This window comes from Scaptodrosophila lebanonensis, unplaced genomic scaffold, assembly GCF_003285725.1.
Source record: "Scaptodrosophila lebanonensis strain 11010-0011.00,11010-0021.00 unplaced genomic scaffold, SlebRS2 tig00000053-arrow-pilon, whole genome shotgun sequence".
NCBI classification, from domain to species: Eukaryota; Metazoa; Arthropoda; class Insecta; order Diptera; family Drosophilidae; genus Scaptodrosophila; species Scaptodrosophila lebanonensis.
In genome coordinates, this window is record NW_022060548.1 from 3,583,757 (window position 1) to 3,606,720 (window position 22,964).

The 22,964-nt window shown below is 33.3% G+C and overlaps 2 protein-coding genes across 14 annotated transcripts in view; both read right to left on the reverse strand.

The window, feature by feature from the left end:
• LOC115623747 (dystrophin) overlaps positions 1–8,658 on the reverse strand; it is a 265,277-nt gene extending 256,619 nt beyond the window's left edge. For 12 of the 13 annotated variants that reach the window (XM_030518281.1, XM_030518280.1, XM_030518271.1 and 9 more), the window contains exon 1: positions 8,520–8,658. In XM_030518281.1, the coding sequence (XP_030374141.1) occupies positions 8,520–8,658 (139 nt within the window). Of the gene's footprint in view, positions 1–5,314; positions 5,505–8,519 lie in introns of those variants that run through there. The other variant, XM_030518267.1, reaches the window with a different exon arrangement.
• Positions 8,659–11,723: 3,065 nt separating this feature from the next.
• LOC115624338 (IDLSRF-like peptide) overlaps positions 11,724–22,964 on the reverse strand; it is an 81,913-nt gene continuing 70,672 nt past the window's right edge. The window contains exons 4-5 of the mRNA XM_030518990.1: positions 18,611–18,809; positions 11,724–13,904 (exon numbers count right to left, since the gene is read on the reverse strand). Of these exons, the coding sequence (XP_030374850.1) occupies positions 13,757–13,904; positions 18,611–18,809 (347 nt within the window). The 3' untranslated portion in view covers positions 11,724–13,756. The remainder of the gene's footprint in view (positions 13,905–18,610; positions 18,810–22,964) is intronic.

Sequence of the window (22,964 nt, forward strand, 5' to 3'; positions counted from 1 at the left end):
CATTACTTGTATGATCTTCATCGTGATTTGTAACGCTTGAATGCGGTTTTTCATTTTCATTCGCTGTAAGTATTTTCATTTGTTTGCACAACTCCTTCACTGAAAAGACAAAACCAGCTCGCGTTTACGGTCAAGTGAGTTGCAAACATTTCGCTCTCATTGCCTCTTGACTTTGAGGAGCTTTTGCCATCATGCCACGTTGATAAAACTTGGCCACAAGATTGTTTTACTTTTCAATTTGCCATATCGGGCGGGCAGCGGCGCTAACGAATCGACAACTTTCCAATTACCTCAAATAGGTATTGACAGCAGTGAGAAAACCCTGGTACAGATGTTGAAAGAGAGAACTTTACTTAACTGACATGGCATTGCATGTGTTTGCTTGAATTGTCGATGACAATTTTGCAGTGTTTATTTATAGTTCCTACTTTAGTTGTTGCTGTTGTTGTTGTTATTTGTTAAACAACAGCTCGCCAGTAGCTGCACTCACTGATACTAAATGCTATTTATATGTATGCATAAATAACCGCACTCGATCGACAATATCATGTGGCCTGATAGTATTTACGTTCAATTTTGTAACTGGCCTCTCATTAAATAACAAAACAATTTATTATCAGTTCTTAGCAAAATATAAGTTAATCAAGCCATACTCGTATATAAATTAATTAATTAAATTAACTTCTAAAGCTGTTCTCATTTAAAATCTTGTATCAATTAATTATTTTTAAATATATTGATTACTCATTTAAATCACTTTTGAGATGAAAATTCCAAAATAAATAGTTAGTTAACACTTATAAGGTTTATTTATTTATTTCACACAAGGTTTTCTTTTAGACTAAATAGGCTTGAAGGCATAGCATTAATTCGGATAATTTATTTACTTTGGGGCGGGACAGACCCGCCTCCTTCTATTATATAAACAGGGCTGGGCAGAGACAGGAGCCAGACCGTCACGCCATCTTCTACTTAGTACAGAATTTTAGTATACCCGTTTAGTACACCGTTTTACTGGTTATACAAATGTAAATGTCTGTTATTTGTTTTGTAGTATGTATCTTTTCAGTTTTCTTAATTACATTGAATTTTCTTTTTACAATTGTATAAGGCGCAATGAGACGTACACTGAAAGTAAACTTATCACTTATCTGGGGAGTTATAGTCATTGAAGCGCTTAGTTGGGCCAAAATTAAAGACTTTGACACGCTCGTGCCCCCATTTCGTTATGCACACACACACACACACACACAAACACACACTCTCACACACACACACACACACATGTGTATTGAATTTCTTTCAAAAAAAAAAAAAATGCATGGCTTTTCTTTTCACAACTTCGAGCGTCTGTGGAACAACTGACAACTGTAGCCTGGGGCGGTGGCGGGTTAAGGCGTTTGCTTGAGCTCTCGCTGTCGTTGTTGGTGTTGGTGTGAGGCACGGGCGGCGACCACATGTTGCACACACACCCCAACAACAACAACAACAACAACAACAACAACAACGAAAACAGTAACAAAAACCAAACCTAGTCAGCCAGCCAGGCAGCCACATGCCGCATATATGCATCTCCCGAGCTCATTTGGTTAAGCATTTAATGATCAAACAAGCAGACAGGCAGACAAGCAGACAGGCAGACAAACAACCAGCAGCGGGCGTGGTTTCATTGATGGTTGGGGCAGCGTTCGCTTCTAAGCGGGCCGGAGGGTGGGGGCTCTGGCGGTTTCACTTTATAGGCATTAAAGCTATGGATAAATTCTACTGCATACTACGCCCGCCGCCAATAAACCGCGTAACCCGCGCGGCGACTCTAATGAGATACAAACAATATACATACACAGATCCAGCAAAATACTATATATATATATCGCATATGTATATGTATGCATGTATGTATGGTTCGTTTGTGTTCATCAGTAATTGAGACTCGATTTAAATCGAACCGCACCAATTTGTGCGACGCGCACATTGTCCGCCGCAGAGTCTAAACCACTGGCAATGCAAATGGTGTGTGGGTTCCAGTACCGTTTCCATATAAACACACACTCCCACAGACAGATAATATACAGTACATTTTCATTATAGGAATTCAGAATATGTTGATAACTTGATTTACTTAGGAGCAGATTAGTGACGATATTCTGCTCCGAACTCATAAATCACATCAATTTGGAGAGGAAAGAATGTTCTTTCTAGGAAATCATTCAAAATGAACATAAAAGAATTTACTTTCCAGCATTATCAAGTTCTTATATTAGGTAATGTTATCGGACTGGTTGACTTTGGTTAGGATTATGCATAGTATTATAAAAGTAAAAAAAATTAGTATCTTTAGTTAATAATTTATTTAGTCTTTATAAGGTTAAAGCTTGTGAATGTTATTTTTATAAATTACAAACAGTTTTTGAATTATGTATATTGATATAAAAAAATGTCGTGCTCACTTTTTAAATATTTTCGAAAACATTCTTTACAGCTATTTTAAAACTATTTTATTTGCAGCTATGTATTTCTTCAGAAAATAATCCTTTTATTATATTTGATATTGAAAAAAGATATCGAAACTAGTCTGATCTAATAGCATATTTACAGAATATACTATATATACCCATAAGTTTGAGATGAAGTCTGAAAAAAATAATAAAAAGCAGTTCTTTCACGAATAAGACCGATATATTTTGATTGTAGCAATATATCATACATATATATATCTACCATATAAACTATGGTATACTATGTACCTTCAATTCTTTTTCTCTGTATTTTTTTAGTATTTTAACACAGCTTTAAAGAAACCATATTTGAATCGCACTAGTAAAAGAGAGATGTGCATTAGAACGTTGTATTAAAAGAGAATATCCAAACATTTTTCAAACAGGTCGGATGACTATATGATGTATTTCATATGTATTTCAAAAGCTTAGTTGTTTCTACTAAGTGTGTTGTTATTTCCATTAACTGGAAATAAGTCTAGCTCTGTTCGAGCACAACTTTGGCTTCATTCAGCACCTGGACTGCCTTGTTGTGCGCGTCGGAACCCAAGAGATCAGCCTCGTCCTCCATGAACTTTTGTAGCAGTTCACACTCCCGTTTGAGCCTCCTCTTCGCGTCTGGCAACATAGCTAGGCACCCATTTATGACAACCTCCTGTTTGCGTAGCACAAACTCATCGACACCATCGTCTCTATATCTGTCCAGACGAGCTCTTTCGGTGATCACCTCCTTATCGTACACCGCCTTCTCCTTGGACAAGCGCTCAACAACACCAGTTTTGATATACAACTGCCTAATACGTGGATCAGCCATATTAGCGAGCTTTTTTTTTTTTTTTTTTTTTTACTTCAATTGACCAACGCTGACACGAAATATTTTTCAGTGTCAACGCCTGACATTTTTCGCAAAGCCATCTTTGTTTTTTAGTTTTGGAGGAACAAGAGGTCATAAAATAACACTGGAGTAATGGATGGCGATTTTTTTAGATAAACGACAACTTTTTGCTGATCAATATGAAGAAATCGACCTAAATATACAAATCTACAAATGGAATTTTACAAATTCTGATGGAATATAATACGATTGTTTTCATGTAATAATTTAGATATTGAAAATGCCAGGGCTACCGAACTTATAATTACAGTTTATTTTTAAAATTCTGATGGAATTTATTACTATTTGTATTTGTTAAAATATCACAACATGCTAATTTAGTATAGAATATTTTTTTAAATTGATTAAATAATAATTGTTGCTTTAATTACAAGCAATTTCTTTAATCGTTATAATGATTGTGTACTGTGCATTCACATTTCTCTGGTCTGTCTACCACGACGACCACGGCAACGACAACGGCCAAGAACTACCGACCAGCTGTTCTTCTTGGCTTCTGACTCGGAAGGCGCATTTGCATCTGGCCACATGTGGCAGCGAACCCCAAATCTAGAGCAGCACCACATAGTTACGAATGTGAGAATGTGCCACCGGACCCCAATTCGGTGCAACGAGTGAATAATGTTCACGCCCATAAAAATTACTCAAGATACAAGTCGCAATTTATTATTGCAGCACATTTAATGGACTTCAATTTGATATTTTGCATTGCTTCAAGATTGTTTTTCTTTTTTGTTTTTTGTACATGTTCGTAATTTCATTTCTTGCTGGCATTTTTCAATTGAAATGGAACGACAGCAGCAAAGCTTTAGAGCAGAACTCTACAGATGACAGCAGATAATTCTCATTTTTAAATGGGAAATATGGTAAGTGGTTTTTAATGTGGTAGAATATGATTTATATGGTCAGCTGATATATATATATATTTTTTAAATAATTGTGTACAACATTTTAACTGCAATAAAGTAATGTCTATTCTTTATAAATAAGTTTTCCTTTATCTTTAAGCCTCACTTGTTTTAATAATTTTATAAATTATTGATAATCAAATTTTTCAAATATGTTTATAAGTAAATAAATTATGTAACTTTCGCAACATTATTTTGTACAATTCCATTTATAAGTTATTTATTAATTACATTAATTGTTGTTGGGGGCATTACAAATATATATAAAGAACTTTTATTTAAAACGAAACTTGAGCAGATTTACGTGCTCTTATTAATATTTCCAGATGATGCCATTTCGGATTACTTTTCAGATTATGCTTACATATTCTACACTACAGTTCAGATTAAGCTTTTTATAGAGCTCATCATATCGCCCGAGCTGGATAAATTGAATAAAATATTAATATATACATATTAATACGTGTATACATATACGTTTGTTTATACAGCCCTTAACTACTGACTAAAAGAAAACGGTTAATCTTATTAATTAAGCTTTCAAGGTAAATGTTGGTGATTGACAGACAGTTAAGGCCAAGGCCATTAACTTAAATTATATATGCATGCAATTAAAAATGTTCGTTAGCTTAAACTGCAAATAAAAACTGCTTATAAATATAACTTTAAGCATAGTTTTTACAACTTATGTATATCAAATTCAATATTTTGAAAAATGTTCTAAGAATTGCAAATTGTAGCGTTGGCCGTTCAGAAGCGTACCTAGCCAGCTTTATGGCCTCATTAAACAACACTTTAACTATAGAGCCGATGATCTCATCTGAATACTTCTATGACTAATGATCATCAGCTTAGCTGAGGGCTTGTACTTATTTACTTACTAAACGTATACAGATGAAAGTATACATACATAAGTGTTCCAGATAATGCTCTAAATTCCCAAGAAAAGGAATCTAGATTCTGGTTCGAATTATAAAAGTAGTAATAATAATAATCTTAAGAACCGTGGAACTCACCAATTAAAATCGTTGGTTCCATTTTCGTTGGCTTAATCAAGCGTAGTCGATAATCCAAAAAGTCGTTTCGTAAGTAAAAAAAAAATTGACAATTGTTTCCAAATTAAAATACTCGTTGAATCACAGAGAAAAAATGCGCTTTATTATTGAATTTTATTTTTAAAATGCGCTATCGAATGTTTCACACACTCTGTTTCGTAACATTTCTGGATAAGTATTGAAAATTAAGACAAACACATCAATTATAATTCCGGATAAATAAGGTGTTAACAATATTTTAAAAAGTGACACCTGTGGCCGAATTCTGGCTTGCATTTTTTCACTCGACGATTTGTTGTTTTTGTTGTTTTTCTCACCATACGTTTGCGCGTGCGCAACACAAAACACAATAAACATGACGCAGAGACAAAATAAACAAACAAACACAAAAGCAAATGGTACGGCAAAAAAAAACTACCGTTAAACGGAACCATCACAACATTTTCGTTTTAATGAGTTTTCTTGTTTGTTTGAATTTTTGTTGGTGTTGTTGTTGCTTTTAATTTAACATGCTCTTTATTGTTTATTTTGATTGTGCACTGCTAGAAGTGCCTATGTATGTATGCATGTGTGCGTGTGTGTACTATTAACGTACGTTTATCAACGCATAGTTTGTCTTTTACATTCCTTTTTTGGCGGTGGCGTTCTTATCGCAGGCAGAGAGCACAGGTGGTTAAAATAAACAACAACAAGAACAGCAATAACGAAATTACAAAACAAACACCGGTTGAAGAGAGCGGAACGTTCGCAAGTGAAACACGCATAGCGATCGGAGGGAGAGTCATCAACCAATGTGCTATCACCATCTCGTTTGTTCCAATGCTATAGGAGGTACACGCGCATGGAAAGCGAAAACCAGAAATGCCGCTAACAATGGAACAAGCAACAGTTTAGTTGCGCTGACGTCGGCGCTGACGTCGTCGTCGTGGTTAATTTGTGAGTCAAAGAATAAGCCAGCAGCACCAACCAGTGTTGTCAATAAGCCTTCTTTTTCCCGCCAACTGTGGCGGTTGCGGCAAAAATTGTAAGGGTGAAGCAGTCGGGATTTCTATCGTTTTTTGGAGCTAAAGAATCAAGTTAAATAAAAAATCCTCTGCTTCATCATATATACAAGTAGTACTAATGATTCTAGATATAGTTTCATACATGAATGGGTCTATTAATTTGAACTTAGTAACTGCCTCACTTATCTATGATATTTGTTAAGTACTTTTTTTGTGTATGCAAATTTTGAAATATGCTTTGTAACCCAGAAACCGAAGCAGGGTAGAGGCCCAAATCCATTAAGTTCAGCCAGATTATAATAGTGATCATGATTATGCAGAAATAATTCATATGATGTATATTAAAAAGAGTCTTGGTTCGATATTCCATAACATAATAATAAATAATATTTCGCAATAAATACGAACAACTTCAAAAATAATTGAAACCTATTAAATAGGCAATGTTTTATTAGAATTATAATTTATAAAGCTAGTTCTAGCTTGATTCAATTGCTGATCTAGCCTTCTCTGACTCATAATAACTGGCAGCACTGACACCAACAACTGCGCGCTTGGCTTTGCCTTCAGTGCGCGTGTGTTTATGTGTTTGCTTGTGTGTGTGTGAGTGTATGTTCAGCAAGAAAAAGAGTTAAAGGCAGAAAGCAGAATGTGTGGAAAAAGAATTGTGTTGGGTGCGCAGAGTCTTTCCTTTAATTACTATACACAAAAAAATAGGAAGTATGTAACTAAAAACAATGGCAATTGTTGTTAACTTTTATTGGTACAAAGCTTCTTAGCTTTTTCTCACAGCCATTCGCGTCACTATACACTTGAACTTGTGCTGCCGCTGCCACTAAGGTGGACGTCGACGTCGACGCTTTTAATTGAATTTTGCACTGCGTTTGGCTTTGTGGCTGGCTTGTGGGCACATTTTGCTTTATATTGAAATTTATTTTAGGCACTTTTGTACACGAACGCGCCAAAACAATTCAACGCAGTTAAAACATTTTTTAAAGCTACCTTTTTGCGCTGCTTCTGTTTGGTTTTTTAAATTTTATTTTGCAGCAAATAAAAAACGTTAAACTCTCCGCGTTCTACTACGTTCGAAGTTGCTCGCGCGACGGCGCTCTCGTGACTGACTGATCTCTTGGAGTCGTCGGAGAACGGCTCAAAGGTTTCAATATCACGCGTTCCATTGGAAAAAAAAACCAATGCTTTGGCGCGTAATGGAACGAATTCAAATTGGATTGTTATTGAGAATGTAAACAATTGGAAAGAGTACGACAAAAAAATATAATTAAATGGTAATTTTAATTGCGATAAATTACCAAATGAAGTTGCCTGGTAATTAGTGCATGCTTAAGTCTTAAGATTGGATTTAAATGTATATGGGGTTTTATTTAAATAAATAATAAATAAATAATTTAATGTTCTTACTGGACTTTCATTAGTATGGGATTTACTAATAGGATTTTTGAAATATTGGACTTGTATACAAAAACTTGTTAAATAATTTCTTGCCCAAATATTGAATGGTCTCTAACTAAACAGAAGAAAAACAAATTTTTGTGAAAAACAAAACAAAAACAAAAAAAATTATGTTTTTTAAGCTTCTCTCTTCCTCACTAAGGATAGTTAGTTCCTCAATCAATTCATAAATTTATAATACGATATTTTCTTCGAAAAATTAAGTATTTTACGTTCGTATTTGCCTTGAAAGTAGAAAACGGCTCCTTTTTTTAGGAAGATTTCGTAATTTTTAATACTATAAAAATACATAAATGATATAGCGTTTCAATAATACTTGTTTGCTCTAAGTTCTGGAGATAATTGCTTCCACATTTACTGAGATACTCCCACACAATAATGATGAGATAGACAAAAAAAAAAAAACAGTCGAATTAAGGTTCATCCAACTGTAATAGCTATTCTTAATTCTGTTGCCTGCCGAACCCCACTTCCAAATTATATTGCACACCCATTTTTGCACTAATTATGCATAATTTGTGGGTCTGCCAAAAAGTGTTTATCAGAACGCTGATATCAGAAATGTGAACCCAAACCAAACAATGTACGTACAAGAATAAAATCATGCATAAGCGATAAGCGTAACAGGCAATGTCTATATATAGTATATAGTAAGTAATGGTATACCTAAAAATAGGCATGGGCCGACTTACCCATAGTTCTGACCATAAACTCATCGTAGCCCATGAGCGGTGGCCAGGCACCCGATGGTGGGGTAATAGCCCCGACGATCCGCTCGAGCTCCAGCTCCATGTCGCCGCAAACTGAGTCATAATCATCGGGATCGTGCATTATACTTATATCTGAAGCTCTTAACACTGTTATATACTTTTAGGCGGCTGCTAATTATAGCTTAAAACACAATACCAAGTACAGCAACAGTCGGTTGCATTAAAGAAAGTCGAACGAAGAATTATTATATGGCAGTTGGTTTCAAGCACTCTTCACTTGGGAAGCTTATGTTGTTTGCTTCTTGAATGGCATTTGAGGGCGGCTTTCGCGTCAAGAACTTGGCGAACCGCACGCGTTTGAATTTAAAACACAACTAAGTGAGGGCAACCAATGTTTAAACTGAGCCAACTGTTTGCCTTCTCTAATCAACAGACGCTTTAACAATAAACGGTGGCTGCCATAAAAAATAAGCAAATGTCTCGCTCAACAACTGATTAGAATGAGTATAAAGAAATCCAAGACAGTCTGCCTGTTGTATTTGCACATAGATTGTAATGCTGAGATCTCTCAGGAGCGCATTTTGGGAGGCCAGTCGATCGTCAGTCAGTCAATCAGTCAGTCAATCAGTCAGTCAGATAGTCTGTCAGTTGGTAAATAAATAATAAAACAAAGTAAGTGGGTCTCTCGCCCTCTCTCAACTATACTCTTGAGTCGAGTCAAAGTTCTGCTCTCCCATGTCTGTTGTGGCGAAAGTAATGCCGAGCTGTGCGGGCCAAAAAGCCATATCTTATCAAGTGGGCACAAATTTTGGCTTGTTTGGTATGTGGGGAAACAAGGAAAAGTGGCAAACAGCTCACTGATAGCGCTATTCTTTCCAGCAGCAACAACAACAACTACAACCTACTTAACTGAAATGCATTTGATGTGAAATAAATCAACAAATCGCAATTACTGTTTCAAACTACTTGCTATACTGAAACTTATTTATTCAACGCGACAATTAGAATGCATTTAAAGTTTAAAGTTCGTCGATGCCCAATTAAATTGTAATTGTAATTGTGGTTAAGTGTTATAACCCATTTTATACTTGCATTAAAATGGCAAATTGAGTAGCAGATAAACTTTTCTTCATATACTTCTCCATTAAGGGCCTTTCAAAATCAAGAGCTATTCTTATATGCCCAAAAGCTAAATAAATGCACACACAAATTTTGGTGTCTGTAACCATCATAGTTTTCTAGATCAAGGCGTTCATACAGACAAACAATGAACAAGTATTCGAACGGCGATTTAGTTTTTTCAATGCAGACGTTTTCAATAAGATTGCTAGTTTTAGTATGTTCTTGGATTCATTAAAAGTTAGTTCAAAATTGTCAAAAAACTCTATACCACTAGATTCGTACCGCAGATGGTTGTACACTCCTGATATGTTTGGGATCGGTTTCAAGTCGCTTCAGACGCAATTTCTTCTTCCAACTACCATTTGGTAATTCCCCCCACTTCAAGTAATTACACATAAAATAAATAAAAACAGGCTTAGTCTTTTTTTTAAAACGGCACACCAAAGAAATACCTTCATTGGAATGTTAAAAATTTTTATTTAAGTTGTTGCACTTTTAATCTTTAATCATATACACATAGAGATGTTGTTGTATTTTATAGTTATCGTGTGTATGTATTTTTGTCCTTCGTTTTTTTTTCATTCTCGCATTTGCTGCAAACATTAATTGAGTTACTTGAAATTGTTGTTAATTAATTGCGGTTGTCTTTAATTTAATTACTTTTTTTTTTCTTTTTTGAAGAGCATTTGCTCTTGTTTGCTGTAGAAGTTTTGCTAAAATTGTTTGATATGTTTATTGATATGTAATATATTTGTTGTAGTTGTTGCTGTGTGTGTGTTTGTCGAAAAACTATTGTTGGATTTACTTCGAATTACTATAATTATATTCAGCATAAAAGGGCGTTAAAAAATGCCAAAAGTTTGTTTCAATTTAAATAAAGTTAAGCTTAAGTTTCCATTTCCATTTTCAAGTAACAAAAGGTATTTCGAATTATTGGCTGATTTTGAAAGTTAAATAAAAATTGTTTAATTTCTTGTTGATAATAGTTTTGTGAAATTGTTTCAGCATTTTAATGGTTTATTGGGTCAGTTTTGGGCTTAAAACACTGAAACAAGTTACAAAATTTGAAAAAAACAGAAATTTTTAAATCAATACTTTTTAGATCAACGTTTTTTTTCATCTATACTTTTCACCGATATCATATCTGATATGTTTTCATTTGTTCAATCGATATGTTGCATATTTTTTTGCAATAGTTTATTAACTTGATTTCCATCCTTTTTAGCGGCCTGCTTAACTTTCTAAAACATTGTCTGGCAAGTCCGCCGATATGTATGCGATATAGTTTGTTTGCTTAACATTTACTCTCAATATCGTTAATATATAGTACGCATATATAGTGTTTATATTTTGCTTGTATATTGAATTGAAAAATTTTAAAAAATATGCACAAATAAACGCACAAATATGTTGCACAAATCGTAAGGATAATGTTTAGAGAGTTTGTTTTTGGGCTTCAAATAAATGAGGTGTAAAAAATTTGTTTTTGTTTAACAATGTATACATTTAAAAATACTCGTGTATAATATAAGTAGGTAATAATTTTCTTTGAAAAACTCAAATTATCACTTTGTAGTTTTCATGTTTTTTTTTTTATCTTTTGTGTTTTTGCGTTCAACGAACATTTGCATCCTCATCGAATCTGTAGTTTGTCTCTCTATTTACACGGGGCATATACACACATATAGATATTTGTTGTATGTGGATATATAGTATATTTACTTTTTAAGTTATAAGTTAATATTTGTAGGCTTACATTAGTAGCTTCTATATATATGTATACATATATTTATATATATATATATAGTTCAATGGATCGTTTTCATCTTTTATTCATTATCAATAAGTTTACTCTTAATTTGTTTAGTTTTCGCATTTTGGATAAAACATATAGTATATGTATGTTGTTTGTGTTTGTTTCAACTTTTAAGTAGACAACTAGTAGTTAAGGTTTGTTCAAATAAATAAGTATAGTTTACTTGTTAAAATCTTTGCGTTCTTCTCCATAGTTTCATTTATGTTACTAACAGCTAATTCAAGGTACTTATAACTCCATTATTTTAATTTTTTTGTTTCTAATCAGTGTTTGTTTTTTAACTTTTTGTTGCATTCATTTTGCTGCATTTCTCTATTATTTCTGTTAGGTTGTACTGCTCGAGAACGTTGGGTTCGTTTACTTTCTGCTCTGTTTTCTGCATTCTTCAACTTTCATTTGTGCTCTTCTTTTTAGTCACTTAGTCGCAATTCCATGCTCTTTTATTCTTTGTTTCAACAGCTTGTTTTTGGGCATTTGAATATATATTGTATACTATATATATGTATATTTGATTCTTAATTTTTAAAATAGTGCAACGACTTCCCTAGACTTTCTATATAATTTTTTGTCTGGGTTAAATATTTTTGTTAGAGTAGCCAATTTTGTCACTCGATTTGTTCGGTTCGTTGGGTCAGTTTCCTGCCACAAAATTGGCTGCTCAAACTTTACAATGAACTCTCGTTTTGGTTACCAAATTTTCTATATTTTTTTTACTAAATAGAAAGTATTTAAATAAAACTAATGAGAGTGGTCGGAAAAAGCAGCTTAGGCTATCGATTTAAGAACGTTAGTAAAGCGGTATAATTTTTTTTATATATTTTTTAAAAACATTTTTAAATTTTTTTTGTCATTTTATAGCTTGTTTTTGATTGAACATAATAATATTTATGCATATTTGTAGACACATTAGTTGGTTTGAATCCGTGAATTATGCAACCCAATTGTTCTTAATGGGTGTCTGTGTCTCTTCATTATTTGGGGGCGTTAGATGATTAGTAGCCCGGCGAAATTCTAGGGGGTTCCAAAAATGTTCTTGTTTTTTGGGGCGCTTTTGTCATTGAATAATTAACTTCCTAATATTTAGACAATAAATAAGTGCTGTAAATATGTATATATAAATAGATATGTATGTATATATCAACATTTATAGGTTGGTTGCACGTTGAAACACCGATGCCTGTTTGACAATCGAACAACAATAGCTGCAGGGCTTTCTAGTTACACTACTATGCTTAAGAATAAGACTAGTACGGGTATGTTTCTAGTGCTTCTGTTTCTGTTTGGACACTGATAGTAAAAGTTATCATTTAAATAGATAGTTGCTCCAAAAGATACTTCTCTAGTGGTTTTGGAAGGTTCATTACTGATAGCCTCGGTTGAAACATACAATAGGATATCTGCTTGTCTAGAGGTTCTTGTAAGCATTGTGAAACACTCGGATATACATAAGTACATAGATTGAGAAAATTACTTACTTATCTGTTTATAAGAAATAAGTCTGATATATAAACATTATACAATATACATATATATTTTGTTCGTTACCATTTTAGTTTTGCTTTAAGTTTTTGTTTTCCATTTTGCCGAACGATCCTGCTTCCACATTTTAAGTTTGCATGAAGTTTTTCTTGTAATGTTTATTTGAAATATTCGCGCATTAATTTTCTCGAAGTTTGACAAAAGTTACTTTATTTCCAACAAAATCAATAATGATATATAGCAGAGTATAGAAAAAACGCAGATGAAAAAGCGCAGAAAATTGGGAGAAAGCTTTTCTTTATATAATTTTGTAAAGAGCATTCGATTGGCTTATTTTTCTTCAAAACTTTTCTGATAAGTAGTCAAAAGTAGCATAAATAATTTTTTTTTTTTCATTTTTTCTATAGGTTTTGCAATTTTTTTTTCTGTTTTGATTTTGCGTTTTTTGTTATTTTTGTATAAAAAGTGTTTGGTGAGGTTTCGAAAAAGAGCAAATAAATGAGAAAAATGTTGTTGGGTAGGCTTAGTAAGCAAAAACTGAAAGTTTCCAAAATTGATTAACTCAACAAAATTGCGAAGAGTTTGAGAAAATATCGTGTGCATGTTTATGAAGGTCTGCTTATGTATGTGTGTGTGTGTGTGTGTGTGTGTGTGTGTGTTTGATGAGTAATGGAATTCGTATTTGGGGGAACACCTTCTAATAATTGTAGTTATCATAGGGTGTACCCAAATACGAATAGAAATTAGGATTGATGGGCTGTGAGTGTGCATAATAAAATCCAGAAGCCGGATCTGGCGCTACTCAGTCGAGGAAACCGGTGTTCACCAATTTCTCCAAGAAGAATTTCACATCACCGAGCTCCGAGTCCTTGATGCCAAGCGATTTCAACATGCCAAGATCACCATTTTCAACGGCCATAAAAACGGAGCGCAAGTGTTCTAAATCCGATCTGTAAAAAGGTAGAATAAGAATTCGTTATATTAGACAAACTAATTGAAAAGCTGAGCTATTTTAAAATGAGGGTCTTGTTTAAAGGTTTTTATGTTTAAAAATGTCAGCACTTTTATAAATTGGAATGGATAATCACCAAAAATAAAGTCGATGCCACGACATGACTATACTAATGATATATCTATACTAATTTGCAAGTGGTTCTCAAGGATAAAGCTCTATATAAGATGTATTTTTTTTTTATTTTCTAAAAACTTGCAATCAGCTTGACCATTTTTTAATTGTTCCAGGCATGTTCACAAAACTTATGTTTAGAGCAAAGGTGCACAGAAATCGATATTTTCGATATTTATTTCCTAAAAATAAAATCGATAAAAAGTAAAGTTTTATTCTCATTTTCGATAAGCTAATTCAAGTAATTATGTCCTATTGCAAGTTTGTATTTGAATTTATACGACTAATCACTTCTACAAGAATAAATCGATTTTTATCTCAGACATCTGATAAATTGGTTCTGAATCATTTTATTGCAGCTTGAGTTTAGTGTACTTATGTATAACAATCTATAACGATCAGCTAATATCGAAACATTGCAAAATAAAAATACATCTTATTTAAATTGAAAATGTTTACCCACATCGATGTGTCTATATTTTTGGGGGAATAAAATCGATGAATCCAACTTCTACTAATGGAAAATTTTCAAAAACTCTATATTAATGCTAATACATAGTGTATTTCATATTAAATAAATTAAAATAATTAAAAAGCCTAATGTTTCTTATTATACTCATCTTATTCTTATCCTTCTTCAGGTTTTCTCTCATCTCCAATGGAGTTGCTTTTTCATAATCTACATGCAATAATATCCTTCTATATTTATTAATTTTTTTTTATTATTAAATTAGGTTTTTTATTAGCTTTTCCCGCGACGTTTTTTTTTCAGTGAAAAGGTAATGAAAAACATCGCACATCAGAATAAAAAACATCGCTGTTCGAAATAAATTACAAAACGTATATCGTAGTATAGAGTTGAGGGAAAGAGTATGCATTTACTGACGTCATCAAGGTTTTCGTTTAATTACAAGTTGTTGTTACATAGTTGCCGAACCACTGTTCACAACTACCTCTAATAGCAACCTCTAAAAAGCAACATACACACACGAGGGAGTGCACACAACCACAGATAACAGCAACTACCACAATAACAATAACAACAAGAACAAGAACCAAACTTTTCTACCCGTACCCCGTACTCCTACTAAGTACAATGCCTGTCTGTCTGTACTCGTATGTGTATGTATGTATGGATGTGTCTCGCTTAATTAATCCCTGCAGGTGTCGTTTGTCGGTTTTGTGTTGTCGCCACAGTTCTTGTTTTTGTCCTCATTCCCATACATGTTGCCACATATTATGGTGGCTGTTGTTGTTATTGTTGTTGTTGGTTTAGCTCTGCAACTTCATTATCCTCATCCTCAACAAAATTACCCAAAAACAGGACCGAAATAAAAGGGAAAAACTGTGCAAAATACACATTAATAAAATTTGCGGGCTTGCGCTACAACGCGAACTGACTTTGCCGTCAGATTCGTCCCTCCTTCTTCGTCACGCTACAGACAACTTCGTCACAAAACACACATACACACACACTCACACATACATACACATTTACACAACACTCTAGCAAATGGCATTGCGGCAACTTATGCGATTAATTGTGTTGATGAAATTTTGTAAAATGTGTTTGGAGGACCAAGTCAAGCGGTTAGAGCTCTCCTAGTCCTTTGCCGCATCGAGGACGTGAAGTGTACGAACGTTTTTGCTAATTTATCAACATGTGCGTGAACTTTACGTGTCTGGTCTGTTACCTTGTTATTTTCATTATGCACGCATCTACATATATATGTACATATACACACCTACCCATACTATATATACGAAGTATACGAGTGTATTCGTATGTGGCGAGATTGTCTGACTTGTCACTGTCATTGCTATTATTTTTATTGCTTGCAGTTGTGGCCATTTCTTGTTGTATTAATGAAATGAATGTTTTCTTTTCTTTCTTTCTTTCTTTTCCTTTTGTCTGCATTTGTTGGTTTTGCTCGAATGTTGTTTTCGTACGAATTTTATAATTAAATTAAAGAGCTCCCTACAAGAAATAGCTTAAATACGTTTTATACTTTAGAGGATCATGTAAAAAAAAAAAATTCTATCTATCTATTTTTATTCTATACTCGAAAAGTTTAATCACGAATTATGACATTATTTATAATGTTAATCTTTCCATTATTTTTGATGATTAGAAAAATGTTTCATCACATTTTTAAAATATACCCCTATCCAATATATATTTAATATCGTAACAAAAATTAAATGTTGATTTTAAAGAACGTCAAATTTAGAATTAATTCAGAATTTATTTATTTTTGAGCTACAAATTTTCACGGAAAAAAATGTCAGTCAAATATTTTATAATAAAATAACAATTTTATTTTATCTTTTATTATTATATAATCAATTCTTTTATCAAATTAATAATAATTTACCTTGGTTTTCTTCTTTAAATTTATACAAAATTAAATTTTTACTTGGAATTGTTTAAAATAAATTTAGAAAGAAAAGAAAGAGTCTAATGATTTATTTTTAACAATATCAAATACCAGCTTGCAAAATTGACTTACAAAATTCAGTTCAAAGACATTCCAATTGTTACAAAAACTTTATGCAAACAAAAACGTTGACATTCCAGGCAAATAAAAACAAATAAATCCGACCATTGTTGCTCTTAATTAAGAATAGTTTTTATTATAAATATGTAAAAGCCTTGTTGCCATGCATTTGGTCAACGAAAAGCCCTAACAACAATCTACAACTAGGGTGCAAAATTTCTAAAATAAACACACTCGCGCAATAAACCTAGGGAGACAAATCCTCCGGCTACAGAAAGAAGACACTTTTCGAGCACACAAAGTGTAAGCATAATTCAAAGTTTTATGAATGTATATACATATTTTTAACTTTTGGTTACCATCCCCGAAGCGCTTAGATACATGTGAGTGGATGTGTGTACATATGTTCATAGCACACACACACACAAACACACACACACACACATATGTAAGTGTATAGTGTACATGTTGCGGGCACATGTGGTCAGAGCATTCAAGAGCATAGTCAAGGACATTGGCTTACGACACAGAGCAAGGAACAAGCAGAATTCCGAGTAGGTTGGATTTAAAAACTGGTCCGAGTAAGTGGGTAACAATAGCCAGGGGCCCCATAGGATGACAAAGCATGTACACACATGTGCTTGTACATGTCCTTAAATATCCTGTGACCCGTACGTACATAGCCAGACAATAAAGCGAGTAACATGGTAAGCCAAAAAATAGCTGCCAGCATTGCCAAATTTATTTAAGAGCTTTTATTATTTATAATACATTTTTGAATCTTGCTTTACATGTTTTTATTTCCACCCAAGGCGCCGAATATAAAACTTATCTCGTCAAACAAAAGGATTTCAACACACGACCAGGCCAGTCGGCAGTCGCAAATGCTTCATTAAAGCATCTCGGGCCCTCAAAGTGTACCCTCGGGTATTTTTTAGATTTCAGGTGCTGTTCGGGCGGCAGCTTCATTAAAAAGGGCCAAGAAGTTGCAGTCAAGGATATGAATTATGCAAGGATACAAAATCTTAATTCTTTAATGCTGCAAATAACAATAAATCCCCACTAATGCATACAACTGAATATGATATTTTAGAATAATAGAAAATAATTTTTTTAACAGTTAATATTAAGCAAGGCACAACATGTTAAGCAAACTTAAAAAAAAATCACACTTTTCTGAAGGCTGCTTTGAATTGGAAACTCTATTTTGAAAACACATTAAATTGTTAAATTTATTTAGCAACAAGAATAACATTTAATTCGTCGTATGAATATATCCTTGAGCTGTTACACTTTTCTAAAAGCAACAAATACTAATACACATGTATAATATAAAGAATTCGACCTTCAGAAGGATATGCACAAATTTAATTCTTTAGCTAAGTATTGACTGTTTTGCGTTTGAAGTGTAGTTGGAATTGTGTAATTGGGTTCGATTTGGTTCTGGCAGGCTTCTACAACATTTTATAACTCTAGGTAAATGCTGCAGATTGCTTTACATAATGCCCTTATGCCCTATCACACTTTCAATCTGCTCGATCTTTGATTAGTTCTGGCCGTTTTAAGTTAAGTTTTTTATAAATTTTTAAATTTAAATTTTTTCTTCTGGTGTAACTCTTTGAAGCCTCTATCAACCCATTTACAGACTTAATAAGGCAGTGAAGCAGTCCGACCATAAACCACACTGTCGTTGTTGTTCATATAGCTCGGGCTATTTGCTTTTACAAATACTATAAATATGAACAGCACAATAAAGCTGACGCTATTTAAAAATACATATTTAAAAGATCTATTAGTTAAGATGTCCCGCGCTAACAAATGTAATTTCTGTGTCTTTTTGGAATCGTTAATTTGTTTAAAATACTTGGACAAACCATTTGATCGAAATTTATTTCGTTCCAGAAAAGCTTATTCTCCTTTTGTAGAGCTAAGTATAGCATTTAATTTTCTTGGTAGCTGTATACAGAACATTGCTCTGATGATGAGAACCCATTTCGATTTAAAGTCAATAGTAAAGTCTGTCCTCACTTACCTCATTAGGTGCAATGCAGCGCCAAAGTCCTCAATCGTTTGCGATTCACTCAAAGCGATGGCGACCTTTTCGACCCCACCCAAAGGCGAGAGGGCGTCACGTGCCTTGCTGCCAAAAAGTTTCTCCAAATAGTTGGGGCCATGCGAAGCGATTAAGCTTTGCAAGAATGATGCAGTTTCCTCGACAGGCGGGCGTTTGGCTACAAAAAAAAAGGAGAAGAAATTTAAAAAAAAAGGTCAGTCAAAGTTGAGGGATTACAAAAAATATTCACTAGGTAAGGGTTATTCGTGAAACTGTGATAAATTTCTGGTAATTAGATTAAAGTTAAGTTCGTGTAAGTTCTCAAGTGCCGACAAGGGTAGGGATTCTTCAAAACTTCTTGGGCTTGGGTTACATATTTGAGACACTTTCAAACAAATGCTAACTGGACTAAGTGTGTACAGTTTCTGGAGTGGATAGAGTGGTTTTTCCACAAATGGAAGCTACTCTTGTGGTGTGAGAAGCGTTCAAATTGCTCTGTCAAAGTTTTAAATAACCTTCGATTTGTTTCTGCCAGTCATGCAACATTTTTCAAAGACTTTAAAATCAAAATGAAAATAAATGCAGTTTTTCTGCCCTCAATTGTAATTGGATTAATCAGTTTTTAATAATTAACATACGCATGAAAAAAGGCTGTTAATTTATTTTACACATCAATAGCATTTGTTGTTTTACAAATTAAATGTAATTTCATTTGATAGCCATATTGACAAGTGCATTTTTTTAGTTCATTATGGAATTCAATGGGGTTTTTTTTTTTTATTAAGTATGACAAGCTTTTAATGACACAGCTCATGATTAGTAAAAACAATTATGTTTAAGCCCTAGGATACTTAAAAGTTTTTCATATTTTCTGTATGTATAAATTCAGGTTGGAACGTTAAAGAACAGTTTGCTGATGGCCGTTTTCCTACTTATATTTATGAAAAAAGCAATTACGATAAAAGGGAGCGGCTCCTAAGTAATAAAGAGCACTAAATAAAACAAAAATTAAACAACTTAGAAAAACTTCCCTTAAATTTGAGCTTCAAAGAAGTTTTAGATTAATATAATTCTAATTGTGCAAACAATGGAAAAGAAGCAAGATATTTAGACATATTTGCATGGAAAATGGTTAATTTAAAGGAAGAAAGGTATTTTTCAATAAACTTCATAGATATCTTAACAGAAAGTTAATGTCAATATACAGTCAGCAATAAGTTGATTCGCAGTCTCGAAACAATTTTTTTTGCCTCTCCAAAAGCAAATTCATACTAGCTTACAGCTGAACTCTTTACAGCGAGTATGCTCTGGATTCGTGAAATTAAGCGAAATAATGTCCTGAATTCAATTTCGATTAAGCTTTAGAGTCTAGTGAGGATATATTCATGAACCACAAAGTTATCAAACTGAGTGAGTTTTTCATCGATAGTTTCTACAAAATAAGTACAATGTAATGAGGCTATATTTGGATTGAAATAAGCTTGCTCTGTGCAGGGATAAGGAAAGTCTATACACCAAGTTTGGCGTCCGTAGGTACTATGGTTCAAAATTTGCTTACTATATGTACCCTTCTTCTATCTGTTATATACATAAGGCATTTAGTTATATTTCAGTATACCCTTTCTGGTATATGGCTTTATAGGTTTTAATGATCAGACAGCAATTTAATTTTTACACAAATTAGTAACATTTTTCATTATAAAAGTTGTTTATTTTAAATGAGAGATTGCCCTTGATTTGCATTATTATTGTTGGCTTTTGAATGAAAGAAAATTGATTGAACAAAATTGCTGTAAAAACTATTTGTATAAAAAAAACATTGACAACTAAACATGATGGCAAAAAATTGATATTCGACAGTAAAAAACACGAACGTTCGACGTATTATAGATTTACATGAATTGCTTTTTTTATTTGAACATTTCTTTCGGTTTCGTGCAACATTTTCATTTTATTCCGATACATCGCCAATAACGAGTGTCTGTACTTGTTTTTTGTTGCAATTAATGTAAAATATGAATGTACATTTACGAAAATGAAGTACATTTATGGAAAATTCCATGAGCATGTTGTTTTCTTTTTTTTTTTTTTTTTTTTTTGTAAAAAATGTATATATAATTTATTAAACTAGTTTTCTACTACCAATATGGCAGCTTAAGCTAGTTGAAATTTAGGGAATACAAAAGTTGTCTATAGTAAGCATCTATAGGACGCAGTTACATCTATGTACATATATACAATATTTACAATGTTTTACATGAAAAATGAAATTATATTTTATGATATATACTATAATTTTATACAAGGGATCTTGTGGGGAGATCCTTTGGATGGCACTTCTTCTATGTTTTTTTCGATTGCGAATCAAAATTGTATTGCATACTTTCAGGTTCATAGTTTTTGTTTGGTCGCCTTTTTATCGTTAATTCTCCCATTTTATGAATCTTTCCATTCTGTTTTTTTGGGTATAATTGCTATTGAGTTAAACTTTTCCTTAATACTAGCCAATTAATAACTCTAATACTAATTTTTATTCCATAATTTAAATACAAATTTCGTCGAAAAAGAAAATAATGCAAATAATTAAATATATCTTTTCACCTAGTGTTGAATTTATAAGATAGCTTTAACAATTTAATATTCTCATTGCCAACAGCAGCCTCGAATAAATGGCTCTAGAACTGCAAACACAGCACGTTATCGTTTTCTTATATAAAATGGCATTAATTTAAGAAAACTCATTTAATTTTATGGGTTTCTTTTTGTTATTCCCACACACCTTTTGGATTCCCATGCGTGTTCTAGTTGCCCAAACAAAATGAAGTGCAGGTCAGCAAATAAAACTTTAATGCATTCTCACACATACTCGTACGGGAGTGTGGAAGAACTGAATGGGGCTAAAGGTCGGCAACTCTATATACTATATATTTTTTAAAAAAGGTGTTTTAATTTTTAAGCAGCCACGAAACGATGTTAAGGCCAGCAAGTTTAAATGCAACAGCAAGAGTGGCCAACAAGGCGTATGGGTAATGGGAAATGTAAATTAAAATTAAATAAATAGCTCTATATCAGCGTGCATTTATAGGTCATTCAAGTAGTAGATATGTCAGTCAGTCACTCAGGCAGTCAGGCAGTCAGTTTAACATATAAAAGGGCACATGTCGACTTCAGTTCACTTTTCACGTTTTTCTATTTCGGGGCCCTGCACTTGTTAACCCCTGTTAACCCCCACATATGTGTGCTGACTGTTGTTAGCATTTTTAATGGTTGCAAGGACACGTATCTAGATGGCAGCATACATATGTGTGTGTGTGTGTGTGTGTGTGTGTGTGTGTGTGTGCTTCTATGGACGTGTGTGTTGATTCAGTTACTGACTGTATTTGTTATGCAAATGGCCCCGTTTGCAAGTATGTCTGCATATGTATGTGTGTTTATTCGTATATACACATCGTATATGTATGTATGTGCAAGTACTGTTCGTCTATACGCTACACACTTGGGCCGACGCTTTGGGAACTCCATGTTGTGCCGCATGTGGCGTGTTCGTGTGTGTGCAGTGTTTGCCTTTAACTTGTTACATATTCCACCGATGTATATCTGTAGTTTAGATAAGCCAAAGGCAGTTTTGCATGAAACCCCTGCAGCTAACCCACTTTGCTCACGTGTGCTGCCACAGACAGCATATTAGTTACTTCCCAAAACTTGTAACAGTCAGAATTGGAGCAAATTAAATAATCAGTTATATCCGTAAATTAATGCAGATCTAAACAAAGTGCTTCTACCAATTACACCTTGTTTTTAAATGAATAAAATATTCATATCGGGAAGTAGTTCTCATTTAGTCAATCAATTCCATCGTTTAATAATTTGTTAGTAAAACAAATATTTAGAAATGTACATGACAGCAGTTGTGCAAGCGTTATATATTTGTTATTTTGTTGCAGTTAATTAATATTTCATGAGCAATTAGTATATTCATGGGCCAATTAATAATATGGTGAGGGATTTTAGTCGCTCTCTTTTTAGAGATTCAAAGGCTATACATTTCTTAAAAATAAATAAGTTTAATTTCAATCAAAATTGTGTAAATAAAAATAAATATTGATATTAAATAAATATCCTTACTTCATGTCTCTACCAATTTCGTTAATCTTCTTAGATGAATAGACCATTCGAAAGTCGACCTCACTTGACTTATGTCATGTTTATTTTCTAGCACTGCAGTATGTGCAAAAAAAAGCAAAGTTTCTTGTTGATAAAGGCGTACATTTGCACAATGTTCAGCCGAATTCATGTTAATTTCCCCCGGGTATTCGAGTGCAGCGCATTAAAA